This window comes from Equus przewalskii, chromosome 6 (assembly GCF_037783145.1).
Source record: "Equus przewalskii isolate Varuska chromosome 6, EquPr2, whole genome shotgun sequence".
Classification (NCBI taxonomy): Eukaryota; Metazoa; Chordata; class Mammalia; order Perissodactyla; family Equidae; genus Equus; species Equus przewalskii.
The window spans coordinates 74,397,276-74,415,799 of NC_091836.1; the positions used below are offsets into that span (position 1 = coordinate 74,397,276).

An 18,524-nucleotide genomic window follows, 5' to 3' on the forward strand; every position below is an offset into this window, starting at 1 on the left:
TCCTGAACTACACTGTGAATTGTTAGACTTACTCATTTACACATTCCCATGACTAAAATCATGTCTAATCTTGAATGAATGACTCGATTTATTATTGTTTTTAATGACATAATTTATAGTTACTTTTGTTGACATGCACCTTTTACCATAGACTTTTAGTGTAGGGATTGTGACCTTGTCAAAAATGAAAAAACAGTATTTTTTCTAGATAGGAAAATTTAAAGAGATAGACTTATGACAAAGGAACAATAAACATAGAATTCAGACACATACATATGTATAGATCAGGGCTTGGGTGATTCCCCAACCTTTCCCATGACAATCAGTGTGACTGTGGGAAGATCTAGGAGTGTGTTAGGTGATGCACTGAATCCTTTGGTCTGACGTATGTCTGAGTGGGATTCTGGAAAAGCTACTGCATTTTCAGCCTGGTTGGTCTCAGACAAACATAAGGTATCTGAGAGGTTCTTTCTAAACCCAACTTCTTTTACTGTCCTCGCTGATCTGGTTCAAATGTGTATCTCTTGTTACTGATCGCTACTTCTTCCAGCTGTACCTGCTGGTGTTTTCCTAGAAATGAATTGTTCAAACTATTCAGGAATTTATTCTTACTGTGTTGTACACTTAGGTGAATATCTATACCCATTTTTTTACATTCAAGACCCAATGTTTGAGATTTAAACATAAATATCTATTAAGTGCTATCTGGTTGCCAATAGGCCAAATGCCTTTCATGTCTTATGTTGTTTAATCATCCTAATCATTCTATGATATAAGTAGGATTATAAGAAATTCTACAGGTGAAGAAATAAAGCTGTATGTGAATTAGAAACTTTCCCAAGGCAAGTGGTGCTACCTAAACTCAAGCTCAGATCCATCTAGCTCAAAACTTTATCAGCTAATCCTTATTACCTAGGCTATCTCCCTCTTGGAGCTCAAAAAAACCTGTGAAGAAGGCAGCACAATGCAGTATCCTCAAGACCTTCTTAAACAGGGAAAATGTTTTCTATACTTTGACCTAAAGATATACTATGTATGTGGTCAGACACAATGTACCCATGCTTCTTAAAATGCTTAGGGTCAATTTCATGGATAATCCAGGTGAGAATTTCACATTTTCTAATAAAATCAATTCCTGAAGTTAACTTATATGTGGCTTAAGCACTCTTCATGGCATTCAGTGTTTCTTGTGAATATTGATCATGCTCACATAAGCTAAATTAGAAGACTTAGTTTTAAATATTCTGTCACTAACAAGCTGTATAAATTTGAGGTGTCTGTTTTTCCTTTCTAGGCTCTCATAAACTCTTCCATAAGATGAGAGGCTAGATACAATTTTCTTGCTTCCAGGTCTGGTCATTCCTACTCCTGCATTCCTACCCCTGTGAGTGATGAAATACTAAGTCAGAGGGGTGTGGATCACTGCAGATGCTCCATATTCCCAGCAGTCCATGAACACCTGAGCCCATACAAGCTCAAGGGACTTCCTGGCTGCAGCCTTATATTGCTCAGGCCAGAGAGTTGGCGGAGGTAACTGGGGGCTATGGGCACGGCCTGCAGGGCCCCCACTACTGCTCTTCCTTCCTCTGCACTTTCCATGCATAGAGGTCTCTCAGGTAGGTAACTAGGAGTGTCAGAGCCCCTCAGACTGATGCCCGAAGGCACGCTGCCCCTAATTTAGAAATCTGAGTGTTAATATGACAATCTGAAGGAAGGAAGGCTATCTCTAATCCGAGTCAATTTTTTTTTCTTGCAACTTGCACCTTTATCACCTTCCCAGTTCTACATTTTCCATCTGTTCCTCTTGTTTTCTGAAATCCTGCCATGTTTCCTGCTCTGACATTACTTTCTCAGCAGGGATATACCATCAGGCTATATTTTGGATATAGATGCCTTGGTGTGAATAAGCATCCACACGCTTTTCTCAGAATAATATCGTATGAGGGGGTATATAAAAGAAACTGACTGCTCTGGAAGTCACTTGGCAGGACCTTACTTAAGTGCTAAAAGACTCCCAAATCAAGGGTGTCTGCATATTGTGTATGGAGGGAACAAAAATATTTAGGAAGAGTTGTGTTTTTTTTTTTTTTTTGAGGAAGATTAGCCCTGAGCTAACATCTGCTGCCAATCCTCCTCTTTTTGCTGAGGAAAACTGGCCCTGAGCTAACATCCGTGCCCGTCTTCCTCTACTTTATATGTGGGACACCTGCCACAGCATGGCTTGCCAAGTGGTGCCATGTCAGCAGCCGCGATCCAAACTGGTGAACCCTGGGCTGCCAGAGCAGAACATGCCAACTTAACCGCTTCGCCACCGGGGCGCCCCCAGGAAGAGTTTTCACATAGAGAAAACAAAGGGGTCCTAAATATGAGGAATGGAGAAAAAAATTACATCTTGAGAAGAAAGGATAGTGGAATCTTGATGCAGATGGAGGAGTAGAGGCTGGTGACAAGCTGGAGATGAGAGTGTAGAGCTGGTTTTAGAACTCAGAGTTGAAAGTCTATGGTCCTAAGATTTTTCACAACTGTCCACTTTTGGATCTTCACAACATCAGTAGCTAGCTTCTTAGCATCTCCAATTTACAACAAAGAGAGCCCAAACGCAGAGGGGAGCAGTGACTTACTGAGAGTGTCTCCTGTTCAACACCTTGCACTCAGACTAAGCATGAAAGGAACTGAAATAATGAATAAGAGTGAGGCCTGAGTTGTTGGAGCTGGTGAGCCAGGAGGGAAGATAGGAGTCACAAAGTTATAACACAGGGAAGGCAAAGAAATGGGTACAGAAGGAGAGGCAAACCTATACCTATGAGAGTAGTGGGAGAAAATTGACTACCACTGGCAATGACCAGCCAAGTATTCTTCAAGGAGAGCATCGTTGATCCTGGGCCCTGGAAGGTGGATCGAATGGGTGTGTTCACACATTCTGGGAACCCTGTGGGAGCTGAGGAGCTGTGCTTCATGTTTGGGTAACAGAAAACAGATGAATCTTGGTATCTTTTTTTTTTTTCAAAGATTGGCACCTGAGCTAACATCTGTTGCCAATCTTTTTTTTCTTCTTCTTCTCCACAAAGCCCCCCAATACATAGTTGTATATCCTAGTTGTGAGTGCCTCTAGTTGTGCTATGTGGGACACCACCTCAGCATGGCCTGATGAGCAGTGCTGTGTCTGCACCCTGGATGCGAAATGGAGAATCCCAGGGCCGCTGAAGCAGAGCACGAGAACTTAACCACTCGGCCATGGGACCAGCCCCAATCTTGGTGTCCTAAGCTACAAGGATGGAAGTTTTGAGAATTGAGATCAGAAATCTTGATTTAGTACTGGCCACAGAAGGCCTTTAATTCTAGGCTAATGAGTTTGGTTTTGATCCTTTGGTAATGAAGGAGCATTCGAGGTTTCTAGACAGAAAAGTGTCATTTTTAGATTTGCCTTTAAAATATATTAGTCCTACTCAACATTAGAAAATGAAATAGAGATAGGCATGAGATTTATTAGGAGGCTGTCATTATGGTACAAAAATGCAGTTTCTTGAGCCTGAAGTGTGAGACTACAGGTGGAAGGAAATAGAGAAAGGTACTGACAGAGGCACTTTGGAGGCAGTATTTTTACTGGTTGTTACCCAGTTTAACACAGTTTTAATGTAGCAAAATAAACAGTCAAAGTGATGTTTGGATTTTGAGTATCACTATTAAGCATAATGATGGTATTATTCAAAGAGGTGGAGAACACAGAGGAGAAGACATTCCATGGTGTAGAGAAATGATTATTAATCCAGTGGCTTCTGGAAGCTAGATTCTATTCAGTTCTGATGAAATAATTAAGAAACGATTGTCATTAAAGTAAATTATTTGGAGATAAAAGTGGTGCCATAAGTTAAACAGAGAAAAGAATGAAAAGATGAGAGGAAATATGGGAGTCTAGTGCATCTTGATGAATGTCTGGAAGGTTATCTCTGTGGATGGATGTCTTTCTTTCCATCTGTCTTCTGTCTGTTTGAATGAAAGGAAGAACTGAGAGACTAATGCAAGAGTAGGGAAGCTTGGGAGTCACGACATGGTAGAAATGTTCAGTAGTGTGAGAGAGTGAAAAAACGAAGCAATTATGACTCGATGAATAAGTGGAATACTCAGGAATTGGTCAGGATAGTCAAGGAAGTAGTGATCAACAGAGTTTTTTCTTAGGTCTTGAACACAGTGATGTTTTAGATTGATAAAGAAAAGAGTTAATAGCTTTGAGTGTGAGAAAGAGCATGGTGGCAATAGGCACAAGTGTAAAGGAAGGCAATGTGACCTGATTAGTGAGCTGGAAAAATTGAGAAAATTCAGACAATTCCAGAAATCTTGGTGACATTGAAAAACGAGGATGAGTGATCTGGTGAAAAAGATTGATTAATGCTATAAAGTGAGGGGCTGGACAGTATCTGAGAGTCTTAAAATATTAGGCCTAGGTCATGGATAAGACTGTGTGTTTGTCTTCCTTACAGGATAATAGTCCTAGAATCTAAGCAATAATCCCAGCATGGGAAGTAACCCCCACAACAGCTCAGAGTTGCCTCCTTTCACCCTGACAGGGCTCCCAGGGCTGGAGACCTCCCAACACTGGATGTTTCTCCTCCTTGGCACTCTCTACGTTGTCTCCATTGTGGGCAATGCCCTCATCCTTTTCATTATCAAGAAGGAGCAGAGCTTGCATCAACCTATGTACTACTTCCTGTCCCTGCTATCAATTAACGACCTAGGTGTATCTTTTTCCACGCTGCCCACAGTACTGGCCACATTTTGCTTCCACTTAAGGAAGATCAGTTTTGATTGCTGCATGGTTCAAATGTTCTTTATCCACTTCTTCTCCTTCGTGGAGTCTGGGATCCTGCTAGTTATGAGCTTTGACCGCTATGTGGCCATCTGTAACCCACTGCGCTATGCCACAGTGCTCACTGATGCCCAAGTGGCACGTATGGGCATATCTGTAATCATCCGCAGTTTCTGCATGGTTTTCCCACTCCCATTGCTTCTGAGGAGGTTGCCCTTCTGCAAAGCCAATGTACTCTCCCATGCCTATTGCCTGCATTCAGATCTAATCCGCATGCCCTGCGGCAACATCACCATCAATAATATTTTTGGTCTGTTCATTGTTATCTCTGCCTTTGGTCTGGACTCAGCACTCATTCTCCTCTCCTATGTTCTCATAATGCGCTCTGTACTTGCCATTGCATCTTGGGAGGAATGATTAAAGACACTCAACACGTGTGTGTCACACATGTGTGCTGTACTTGTTTTCTATGTGCCCATGGTCGGTGTGTCCATGGCTGCTCGCTATGGTAGGCATGTGCCACAGTATGTGCACACACTCATGTCCCTTATTTATCTCTTTGTGCCTCCAATGCTCAACCCTGTCATCTATTCCATCAAAACCAAACAGATTCATCAAAGGCTTTGCAAAATACTACTGGGAACCAAGTTTTAAGCAGGAATTATGTTGAAAGGCCTAGATTCAATAGATATTTACTGTTACTCCACAGATTTGAGACCTATTTTGATAAGGATTTTAAAATTTCCTTTTGGCACTTACTTTCTGTTAGGCTTTCTGCCATCAGATGTTTGATAACAGCCTGGTACTAGTTAAGACTCAAGCCAACAGGATTTGGCAAGGTAAACTGGATCATAATTTAGCAAAAACTATTTGCTCAGTTTTCCTCTTTTTTAATCCAAAGATGTACATCCTCATAATCAGTCCCTCATTTTGTTATAATATGTTACTATTATCCTTGTTTAAAGTGAATCATCACAAAGGATATTAGTTATTACCATGGAAATACTGCCATAATGGGTAAAGGATTCTTTTCTCCAAGATTATGGCAAAGGTACTTCTGTTTTTAGTTCTTTGAGGAACCTCCATACAATTTGCTACTGTGGATGCCCTATTTTACGTTCCTACAAACAGTGTGAATGTGTCCGAATTTCTCCAAATCCTTGCCAACACTTTGTCTTTTGATTTTTTTGATAATAGCCATCTTGACAGGTGTGACGTGATATCTCATTGTGCTTTCAATATGCATTTCCTTGATAATTAGAGATGTTGAGAATGTTTGATATACCTCTTGACTGTTTATATCTTCTTTGGAGAAGTGTCTATTAGCTCCTTAGTCCGCTTTTAAATCATGTTATTAGTTTTTTTGCTACTAAATTGTAGGGGTTCCTTATATGTTACTGAGATTAGCCCTTTATCAGACATGTAGTTTGCAAATATTTTCTCCCATTTCATAGGTTGACTTCACACTCTGTTGATGATTTCCTTTGCTGTGTAGAAGCTTTTTAGTTTCATGTCATCCCATTTGTTTATTTTTGCTTTAGTTGCTTGTGTTTTTGGTGTCATAACCATATAATCCAGCTCAGTTTTGCATATTTATTCAAAAGAATTGAAATCAGGATCTCAAATAGATATCGGCACTTCCAAGTTCATTGCAGCACTATTCACAATACCCAAGATGTGGAAACAACCTAAATGTCCATCAACTGATAAATGGATAATGAAAATATGGCATATATATACACTGGAATACTATTCAGCCTTAAAAAAGAAAAAATGCTGCAATATGCAACAACATGGATGACCTTGAGGACATTATGCTAAGTGAAATGAAGCAGTCACAGAAAGACAAATATTGCATGATTTCACTGATATGAGGTACAGAAAATAGTCAAATTCATAGAATCAAAGGTGGAATGTTGGTTGTTGGGGGCTGGGGGGAGGGGGAAATGAGGGTTACTAATCAATAGCATAAAGTTTCAGTTAAGCAAGATCGATATGCCATGGAGATCTGCTGTACAACATTGTAACCATAGTCAAAATAATGTATTGTGCGCTTAAAAATTTGTTAAGAGGATAGATCTTGTGTTGTGTTCTTACCACACGAAAATAAAATAAAACAAAAAGATTATGTCAAAAAATGTTAATTAAAATTAAAAAAATATATGTATGGCACAATAGTTATATCTATGCATGTCAATATTTATTTCAAATAACACCCCACACTATCGACATAGGTTTTAAGATAAAATAAATGCAATTGCATATAAATGGTATTAACTGATGTAACTTTCAGTAATAATAACAACACATGGTAAATTTTGGTAGTATTTTTTTATGAAATACAAAAAATAAAGGTTAAGATTTTTTGTTTAGTGGGTACCATGAAGTTTGTATAAAACTCCTCATAGATGAGATAATGCATTTTCTGGTAGTCTCTTCTCTCCTTTAGCCTAAGCAAATTCCTCCCTTTCCTCTTCCCCCCATATTGGCAAGTAACAGATCCAGACAGAGCAATGAATTCAATTTAATGGACTGAATAGAAGAGGACTGTCACTAGTGGCTGTCTGCTGAGCCCTGTTAGACTGGGCGGATTTCTAAGGTCAAGATTCTGATTGTCTTTCTTTGTAGAATGTGATACAGAAAATATCATCCGAGGTGTTCTCAGAATGCTTTGCACATGTACATAAACGAGCCAAATCAATGCTTCAAAGTCCTTCAGGTTAAGAGGACCAAGCAAAAGTCCTGGCACTTTATTTAAATTGCTATGGGTACGCTCTCTTTATAGTATGGAAGGTCTTGTCAACATAAATATGCAAGTTACATTTGTGGCATGCTTGAAAATTTCAAGCACGATTTATTTTTTATTCACTCTGGTTATATCCATAATGCATATGGTTTTCAAATTATGATCAATATCAAGATCTTCATATAAAATTGTTCTTTAGTAAAATTATCTATTTTAGATTAAAACATTTTTAGATATGTTAATTCAGTGAAGTATAAAGAGAATGCTGATATATAAATATGTGGAAATACAATCATTTATTAATTCATTCCTCCACTGTGTGTGTGTGGTATATTTTAAGCCCTAGGCTAGAGACTGAAGAGTACAAATGTAAATAGTACATTATCCCTTCCAATGAGTTCTTATAGTCTAGAGGAGACAAACTACCCAAACCAACTGATCTGATTAAAACAAATTCCGAGTACAGCGGGGGCACAAAGCAGGTAGTGAACAGTTTTACTGCATGTTAAAGAGTATTGGACAAAATAGTTCTTTAGACTACGGCTTATGCACATGATATTTTGAAGGTAAACATTGAATTTTGCATTTGTTCTTGCTGAATAAAAACAACATGGGTAAATAAGCTATGTATATTGTTACATAATTTTTAGAGCAGCTTATTTTATTCACTCTTCAAAACGAACATATGAGGTAGATAAATTGGAGACTGGTGTTCTGTTTTACAGATGAGGAAATAAAGACTGAGAAGTTCAGTCCACTTACTGAATATGTCACCTCTTTGGATGGGTTAAGTATCCTTATTGTAGTAACTATTTTGCAATACCTATGTGTAGCAAATCATCACACAGTATACCTTAAACTTACACAGTGTTATATGTCAATTATATCTCAATAACTCTGGGAGATTAAAAAGAAAAAAGGAAAGAAAAAGGTTCTACATCTAATTTGCACTTCTCTCTATAGGGGGAGTTCTGAGGAGAAAAGGGAAAGGAAACATTTCCTGATACGAGATTCTGATTTAAGGAAATTCATTATTAATTCATAAGCTCATTCATTAATTTGTTCACTTACGATTTGCTCCTCTTATTTATTCATGCATTTTTCCACTTATTCTTTCATATTGCTCTAGATCATCAGGCACTATCTAAGCAGAGGGCCTGTAGCAGGTCTGATGTGGATGGACAGAATGAAGTAAGACAAGGTTGTTGCTTTAGGGAGCTCAGATTCCGTGAGAGGAATACAGATAAACAGGAAAGGGTGAGGGAAAGGTCACAAGATTGATACAAGCACAAAGCTGCTGAGGTCAATGGAGGTTGGCAGAGTCAAGTGCCTACATGATTTAGTGTCTCTCATGTGAAAAATCCAGGAATCCTAAAGTCTAATTCTGACTACTTAAATATTGTAGCTGTTGTATTAGTCAGAGTTCTCCAGAGAAACAGAGTCAATAAGATGTGTGTGTAAAGAGATTTATTATTGTAAGGAATTGGCTCTCACAATTATGGAGTCTGAGATTTTAAATTCAGACCATGGAGAACCACTGGTATAGCTCCAGTTTGAAGACGGAAGAACCAGGAGAGCCAATGGTGTAAGTTTAGGTCTAAGCCTAAGTCTAAAGGCAGGATAACCTTAATGTCCCTGCTCAAAGACAATGAGAGGAATTTCTTTCTTAAGTACTCAGCCTTTTATTCTATTTAGGCATTCAATGGATTAGATGAGGCCCACCCACACTGAGGAGGGCAATATGCTTTACATAGTTTACTGTCACAAATGTTAATCTCATCCAGAAACACCCTCACAGACTTACCCAGAACTAGTGTTTAACCAAATATCTAGAAACCTTATGGCCCAGTCAAGTTGACAAACAAAATTAACCATCACAGTTATCAAACTCCAAATCTTAGCAACTTTTAAAACAGCATAATGGAAAGGGCTCTGGCTCCTCGCAGCATGAGAAATCAACCACCCAAACTAAACTGGTAATGATGTGATACTCAGATCAATTTCCCCATCTATATCTCTTATCTTTTTCAGAGTTGTGCAGTCCCCAAACCAGAAATCCCAGCCATGTTACCATGTGTCCTGAAATTAGTCCCTCCTTCATCTAGAGAATAATCTTATCATGTAGGGATGGTCCACATTCTCCTGGTTATAAAAAGAGACCATTTTTCTGTCTCTGGAGGACTTTGACATATTTGTTTTCTGGATAATTCCCAAGCTTTTGCCAGCAGGTACTGGCCCAATATACTAGACTAAATCATTGATCATTGATCCTAGAGCTTGCAGTGCATCGTTAAAGACCCTTGTCGACGAAAATAATCCATAACCAATATGTAAATGAAAATTTGGGTGAGTTTATTCTGAGCTGAAATCTGGGGATTATAACCCGGGAGTGTCTTTCCACAAAGGAACAGAGCACTCCAAAGAAGTGGGGTACAGAGGGTGGTTATACACCCTCAAAGAGGGTGTTTCACATATGATTGAACTGTCCCTCCCACAATAGTCACAAGATTGCCCTGTCAGCACAGCACTTGATGGACACAGCAGGCAGTGGGTCTGCTATCTTGGTGGGCGTAGCAGGAGGCAAGTCTATTGTCTTGAGCTGGGCGGTCACAGGTGAGAGCAGCAATCAGTTTCTAGCCTAAGGAAAGATACTTAATCCTTAAGGAGACACCAAAGTTGGGAGGGGGAGAGAAGTTGCACCTTTATCTCAAGGGCCTTTGCTCTTGCCATAGGGAATGTCTAAAGCAGATATACAATGTGTGCTCAACGGCCTCGGTCAGGCCCTTTTAGAAAGACAAGGTCAGGCTGAATTAGGTTTACACCAAATGACTTCATCATATATTCCAATATATCCTATTACTTGCCATTTTTATTTGTCACCCTCCAGATTGATCTTTTCCTCCACTGGTGTCTGAATGGCTATACCCCAACACAAATCTCCAGGGCTTCTAGATCTACCAAAGAGTCAGAACTTAACCCTGAAGAGCATCTTGAGAAGTCTGCAATGTATCTCCTTTGTCTTAATGGCGTAGATGATAGTGATGAGGATTTTTAGGCTGCTTAATTTTAAAATGGCTTATGATGAGAATTTTTAGGCTGGTTAGTTTTAAAACTACAGATGAGATTCAGGCTCCAAGGAGTGGAATTTGTTTGCCCCTTTGTTGGGAAACATTTACATTTCTAAGGGAAACCTCTATCTGTGAAGATGCCTCCCTCTCTGTGCCAGGAAGAAGGGGGGATGGTCTTATCTCTAGAAACTCTTAATCAATGCCAGAGGCAAGAACTTAAGTTGGTTACTGTCTGGCAACCTCATGTAACTGACCCCCCCCCCCCCAAATCCTCCTTTGTCTTTAGCCGAGGATAAAATTCAAGTGGTGACTTCTGCCATTTACTCAATCCCGGTTTGATTCTTATCTAAAAGTTGTGGGACTGCCAAATGGCCAGACCATATGGGCACTGATACCATTTTAACTTTTTTACATATTCTTTGTCTTGTAAAGAGATAACTCACATACGTATGCCTTAAATTTAGCCTTACTCTCCACCCAACTTTGCAGCAGCAGCAGCAGGAGCTCTGACTGCCCGTGGGTCCTGTCCTCACGCACCAGCTCTGCCTGCCCATGGGTCCTGTCCCCATGCTATTCCACACTATTCTCTAAATAAAAGAGCACTACTGCCAGATCTTGAGAGTCTAAGAAATCTTTCTTTCGACTCCTCGGCTCACCGACCCCACATCAATAGGATTGAGAATGGGAAGCACGAAGCGGTAAAGAATAGACATGAGGATATAGACAGCATGGGGCAGGCCAGCACCAAAGTGATACACAATGGATACACTCACTCACCATGGGCACATAGAAGATGAGCACAGCTAGGATGTGGGACACGCAAGTGTTGAGTGTCTTGAGGCCCTTTTCTGAGGAGGTGATGGCTAGCACTAATCTCAGGATGAGTATATGGGAAATGAGAATGAGTGCAGAGTCCAGGGAAAAGGTGAACAGCACAATGGACAGCCCATAATGACTATTAAGGGAGACTTCAGTACACACCAGCTTGATCATATCCACGTGAAGGCAGGAGGCATGGGAGAGGATGTTCTTGGTGTGGTAGAAGGGCAGGCTGTGCAGCAGCAGTTGGAAGACCAGAATGAGGGCAAAGTTTCCGAGGATAGTACACAGGCCCCTCGCCATAATGCGGGCATTGGTGAGCACTGTAGCATAGCACAGTGGGCTGCAGATGGCCACATAGTGATCGAAGCTCATAGCCAGAAGGATGCTAGATTCTATCTAAGAGAAGAGGTGATGAAAAACTTTTGAGCAACCCAGGCATTAAAGGCAATCATTTGGGCATGGAAGCAGAGGGCAGCCAGTACAGTCAGCAATGTGGAAAAGGACACCCCCAAGTCATTGATTGAGAGTGGGGATAATAAGCAGTACATGGGCTGGCGCAAACTCTGATCCTGCTTAACCATGAGGAGGATAAGTCCCTTGCCCATGATGGAGATGGCATAGAGCAGGAGAGGGACAGATAGACAGGCCTCCATCGCCTCCATTTCTGGGAAGTCTGTCAAGGTAAATGTGGGAGGATCATAGGCATTCATCTTGAAGTTGCCCATGAGATGCTGGGAACGCCTGTCATCAGCCAGCATTACATTTTTTTTTTTTTTTTTGAGGAAGGTTAGCCCTGAGCTAACATCTGCTGCCAATCCGCCTCTTTTTGTTGATGAAGACTGGCCCTGAGCTAAAAGCTGTGCCCACTTTCTTGTACTTGATATGTGGGACACCTGCCACAGCATGACTTGACAAGCAGTGTGTAGGTCTGCACCAGGGATCCAAACCAGTGAACCCTGGGCTGCCAAAGCAGAACAGGTGAACTCAACCATTGTGCCACCAGGCGGATCCCCAGAATGACTTTTTAGAGAAATTATACCATGTGTCTAAGACTACTACTCCTCCTTAGGAGAAAAAGCAAAATTTAGGCTTATGAATTGTGATTATACACTGATTTTATTCTTAAAATACCCTAAGAGAATGATCAGAAGATCATGAAATGCTAACTGTGAAAAGAAAGGCTTTTTTCTCACACATCTTTCAGAAAAAGAGGAGACCAGCACTCTTCAGCGTAGGTAACTAGCTCATTCAGTCTCATTGGTAGCCCTCTGGATACCCTCCTTATGGTCAATGTCACAGATCTCCATCAAATGCCTTAAATTTCACAGCCACAATCTTACCTAATCCTCAGGAAATGTTCACACTTAAATCTAGTCAGGCAGATGAGGAGCCAGTGTCCAAGCAAGGAAAGGGAATTACTATGGGTTGTTTTGGGAGGCAGTTACATGGCTGGAACTAGAACTTAGTAATCCAACTACCATCCTGAGGTGCTTAAATGGTCCAGAGCCCCACATTTCACACTGGGAGAGTCCATGCAGGAAGCCTAGAAATCAGTATGTCTCAAGAGGCATCGTAGTATACTTGTTAAGAGCATGGAGCCAGAACATCCTGGCTTTGAGTTCCAGTACTGCCACTTAATAGCTGTATGACATTAGGTAAATTCCTTCAACTCTCTTCTGTAGATTTTTTACAATTAGGATAGGAATAAAATAGAGTTGCCAAATGGATATATGTATGCATGCATATGTAAGATAGAAAGAGAGAGAAACAGAGGGAGAGAGAGAGAGAACTTGGACTTGAACAGGTCATGCCCAGAGTAAGCATTACAGAAGTACTGCTGTTATTGTTGTTTTTTAAAAGCATATTTAAAAGGAAAATAAATTGTACTTTGTGATTTCTTTGACAAAAGGCATGAAATATATTTATACTGAACTTAAATAGGTATTTAGTTTTTATTTTTATGTTTTTTGCAGAGGAAGATTCATCCTGAGCTAACATCTGTTGCCAATCTTCTTCTTTTTTTGCCTGAGGGAGGTTGGCCCTGAGCTAACATCTGTGCCAATCTTCCTCTATATTGTATGTGGGATGCCACCACAGCATGGCTGACAAGTGGTGTAGGTCTGCGCTCAGGATCCAAACCCACAAACCCAGGCCGCCAAAGCGGAACATGCTGAATTTAACCACTATGCCTCAGGGCCGGCCCCTAAATGTATATTTTTAAACCATATATTATCACATAATAGGTTACTGTACAGAAAAGCAAGAGTAAATTGAAAAAGCTTAAGAAAAACTGAGAGAAAAATTTAAAATTGGAAACATTCTTTCCATTACCTTATTTTTCCTATGAGTTGTTAAAGAACAGCACTGTTTCATTTCCATAATAGACTTTTGTTTTTCCTTTCATGGACATTCAAGCTTCAACAGGAGTGGAAGACAAGAAACGCTGCCTTACCCCAGCCAAAAACTGATGGTGAGACGAGACGGTGAAGTAACTCAATGCATTGCACATCTTTCACTTTGCTCACTTGCTTCGCAACTTCAGAACAACCAGCTGGGGAAGGAGCTGCATTGAGGAATATTTCATAATATTTGGATGGCATGTCCAAAAACATTTGCATATCCTGTAGATAAGTGGCTTCACATACTAGTTTTTGAACTTAGGTGTTCAATCCACTGTACCTCTCATACATAATTCCAAACACTGGAGTGTAATTACCCACCATTGAGTAACTTATTATTTAACGTGAACCTTAGGGGGAAAATTCCTTTTACTCTGGCATAAGCTCAGTGTTGCATCCATGAACAATGAGGCCAGAAATCAGGGAGAAATTCTCCACCAGAGGGATATGGGTCTGGGACAAAGTTTCAGGGCACCACTGCTGAAGGATGGGGATGCTGAGCAGCAGCACTGGATTTGAAGAAGTTGGGAAGATGAACTAGGTAAGCCCCAGGAAACCTGTACAGTGTAATGAGCTCCCATTAGTCCCACACAAAGAGACTGACTCAGGATTTTAGAGGAGATGGTCTCAAGGAAAAGCATGGGTCACCCGCTTCCTAAGCACCCTGCCTGGAGTTCATGCCATCATCTCATGTGTTCTGCTATAAGGAAGTGTAAAATTGTCTGAACTACAAACCTGCTGCTGCAGAATAAGGTCAGTTTTAGTACCTCTTTCCGGTCCTAATTAGAGAGGATAGAGTTTAGCTGAGTGTTCTTCTCTGTTCCTTAATATATTTTCTCCATGTTCACGCCAAGCAAAAATTTGGGAGCAGAGGATGAAGAGAGAAGTGAGGAAACAGAGAAAGATTGAAGGGCAGAGGAGAAGGCAGAGAGTGAGAAAGAGACAGAGAGAAGAGGATAAAGAATCCAGAGTAAATAAGATGGAAATAATTTGCTCAGGGCAGCAAAGCTGAATGCAAGGCCAGAGAAGGAATTTTAGGGAAAATGAGTACAACATTGAACATGGAAAGAGAGAGGGAAGAAAAGACGAACAAGAAGACCAAGAACAGCTACAAGGCAATGGCCCCGCCTGCTCCAGGTGCTCCAAGAGGAATGGGCTGTGTCTCTCAAGCCAGGCCAAGGCTGTAGAGGACATTATGCACAACACGTCTCACAGGAGCTGCCTTTTAGGTTCTGAGCAGTGAAGGAGCTATAAGCTATAACGTCCCCCAGCTAAACCCTGTTAGGAATAGGCTCCTCACAGCGTATCCCAGTGGACCCCTCTTTCTGTCTATTCTCATGAGTGATTCAGAGTTGTATGCAAAGGCCAAAGCAACACCTCCTTTCTGCCCAGGTGAGCAGGCCATACCTGCCCCATACCATGTCCTCCTGCTTCCTGGGATCCTCTCAAGGATGGGCCCCGAGGAACCACTGGAAGATGAGAAGTGTGAGTGCCAAGAAGCCCAGTGCTGGTAAATGGTAAGCCAAGACCAGGGTTTCATTTTCTCAAGCCAAGCGCCCACTCCAGGGTCCTCTATTTAGAGGACTTTTCAGAGTCCAGAATATAGGGTTGGCTATAGTCATAGGTGATAGAAATATAAGTATCAGTGATGATACTTAGTGTTAACAATATTCCCTGAACTCCATCAAGAACTTCATGAGAATTGTCTCTTTCAATCCTAACAACCAAATTTAGAGGGAATTATTCTCTACCCATTTTGCAGATGAGAAAAATGAGTGCCTGGAAGGTCAAATCAGGTTCAACATTACATACCACCCTGTGGCAGAACTGCATTCAAACATAGACCATTCATTTATCCACTTAACATTTTCAAAAAACATACTAAGAATTTTTATCCAGCAAAGACCCTGGAACATGCCACATCTACTTGTTGATCATTAACAGCTTTATCTCTTTTCCTATTTATCTTTTCTTTCCTGTTGAATTGATTCTCCCCGCCTTTGCCTCTTTCTGAGCAAACTCTGTCAAAAATAGACAGAGAAAAAGAGAATAAAATAAGCTAAAATCAATCTCTTTCATCCTTTTGACTGTAAACCTCTGGTTTTCACATACGGCCACCAGCTACGGTCTGGGAGACAAATGTGACCCCTTCCTCTGTTGTCCCACCCAGATCCAGGGCTTGCATCTGCTTTGTCTACAGGGTCACATAAACAGGTGGGTCCCAGGCAGTTGAACTTTCACGTTTCAACCATTATATGATTATATTATTTCTTTTTAGAAATTTTGTTAACGTAAAATTTACATACTATAAAATTCAGTTTTTAAGCGTACATTTCAGTGGTTTTTAGTATATTTATGAAATTGTGCAACCATCAGCAATATCTAATTTCAGAACATTTCATCACTCTGAAAAGAAACTCCATTACCATTAGCAGCCACTCTTTATTTTCATTTACCCCAGCTCCTGACAATGACATTTACTTTCTGTTCTTTTAGACTTTCCTACTCTGAACAGTTCATATAAACGTAACAATAAATATGTGGCTTTGTGTGTCTGGCTTCTTTCACTTAACGTAACGTTTTCAATGTTCATTGTATATCAGTGCTTCATTCCTGATATAATATTCCATTGTATAAAGATGCCACATTTTGTTTGTCTATTAATCAGTTGATGAATATTTGTACTGTTCTCATTTTTTGGCTGTTATGAATAATGCTTCTCTGAATATTAGTATACAAGTTTGTTTGTGAAAATGTTTTCTGCTCTCTAGAGTATAAACCTAGGAGTCAAATTACTAAGTCATTTGGTAACTCTAAGTTTAACTATTTGACGAAAAGCCAAACTATGTTCCAAAGTGGCTTCACCAGTTTTCACTTCCACAGCAGTGTATGCGGATTCCAGTTTCTCTACGTCTTTGCCAACAGCTGTTATTTTCTGTTTCTGGTTTGTTTTGGTTTTGCTTATAGCCTTCTTAATATGTGTGGAGTGGTTTCTCATAGTGATTTTGATTTGCATTTCCCAAATGACTAATGAAATTGAACATCTTTTCATGTACTTATTGGCTATTTATATATCTCTTTTTGAAAAAAATCTCTGTTCAAATCCTTTGCCCATTTTTTAATTGGCTTATTTGTCACAGGCAAGTTCATGAGCCATTCACATCCCCTCGCTGTCTCTTCTTCCTTGTTCCTCAGTAACTCCATCATGGACTGTATTTTAACAATATCATACCACAACACTGGGCTTCCATAGTCACCACTGACCTCAATATTACTAAATACAATGGACTTTCAATTGAGAGATTGATACAGTTGACTTCCCCTCTTTCTTGATGTTTTCTCCTTTCTGGGACCAGTAATGTCACTCTTTTCTGGTCCTCCACATATCCCCATGTCTATCTCTCTTCAATTTTCCTGTACAAATAACTCTCTCTCTGTTCTCTCCTAAACGTTAACATTATCTATGGTTATTTTCTAAGCCAGCTTCAATTTTTACTCTATATACTCTCTCTAAATGATTCTGGGAAAAAAAATCAGATTTTCACTATTTCAAACACATTAATCCATAATCCATATATTCGGCTCTAATTTATTTCTTGTTTTCCAAATGACTACTTGGTACCTCTAATTGGCTATATTATAGGAACATGTCCAAAATATGAATGAGAACTTTTTCTTTCCTAGGTTCCTTTTCTCAGTGAATGACATGAACATTGTAGCTGACTAAGCCAGAAACCTAATTGTCATTCTACACACCCTTTCTCTCCTTCATTTCTCATATCTATTTAAGTAGTCACCATATTCTAAACATTCAAACTGCTGAATGTAAGTGGTACAGCAGGCTCTAAGAAAGCAGTAGATGCTTGAAATGGCATTTAAGAAGAATGATAGAGAAAATTAACTGGATCAAGTGGAATGATTGCTGAAGTGTGAGGCCATGAATTTATATTGTCTTAATTTGTAGACATTTGTGAAGTTTTTCTAGGGTATTAAAGAGTCCTAGGCATAACATTCAAGAAGACAGATGATAAGATTGATCCAGGATAGACACAAGATAGGAGCTAGTTTGATGGAAGGACAAAGCCTAAACTGCCAGGTAAACCATTTCTTGTAGAAAGAAATCAGTTTCTCTGATATTTACTTTGTTCGGATTATGACTACAAACTTAGCTATAAAAAAAACCTGTCATATGAAAAACACTTAAATTTTAATTTCATTCTTCTTCATGTTCTGCTCTGGTGCATTGACCCTTGTAGGCAACACGTAAAGACATAATTTCAATTATGGACTTAGAGCAAGCCACTTTAATCATTAATTAAATCACTATATATCTTCTCAGGGCTTGCTTTCCCTGTCTTATATATATTTGCCTTAAGAATAATATGTGGCTTTAGATCAAAGTATTTTGGCAGTATTTGGAAGTTCTGTAATTAAATACATTGTTGTGTTCTGCAAATAGGAGGCATTAGATGCAGACTGAAAAGCTGGAAGAAGGATAAGACATTTGTTTTTCCTATTAGTTTTCTATTTTTGTCATTGTCACACAAGCAACTGTTTTATCCTTGGCAACAGCAGTGGATTTTAATAGAAGCAGTTGATTCCAGTTTGTGGTGCATTTCTCTTACCCTTACCTCAAAACAGCCTCATCACATTGCTCAGCTACACCAGCACCAGCTCTCTGTGGC

The 18,524-nt window shown here is 39.9% G+C and overlaps 1 protein-coding gene and 1 pseudogene across 1 annotated transcript; one reads left to right on the forward strand and one right to left on the reverse strand.

The window, feature by feature from the left end:
* The first annotated feature begins 4,513 nt into the window (after positions 1–4,513).
* On the forward strand, positions 4,514–5,458 carry LOC103553491 (olfactory receptor 51I2-like). Its single transcript, XM_008524088.2, is given in 1 exon segment — positions 4,514–5,458. A coding segment is annotated over 1 exon segment (945 nt).
* Positions 5,459–10,515: 5,057 nt separating this feature from the next.
* LOC103554351 (olfactory receptor 51I2-like) lies at positions 10,516–12,198 on the reverse strand (annotated as a pseudogene).
* Between the last annotated feature and the right edge of the window lie 6,326 nt (positions 12,199–18,524).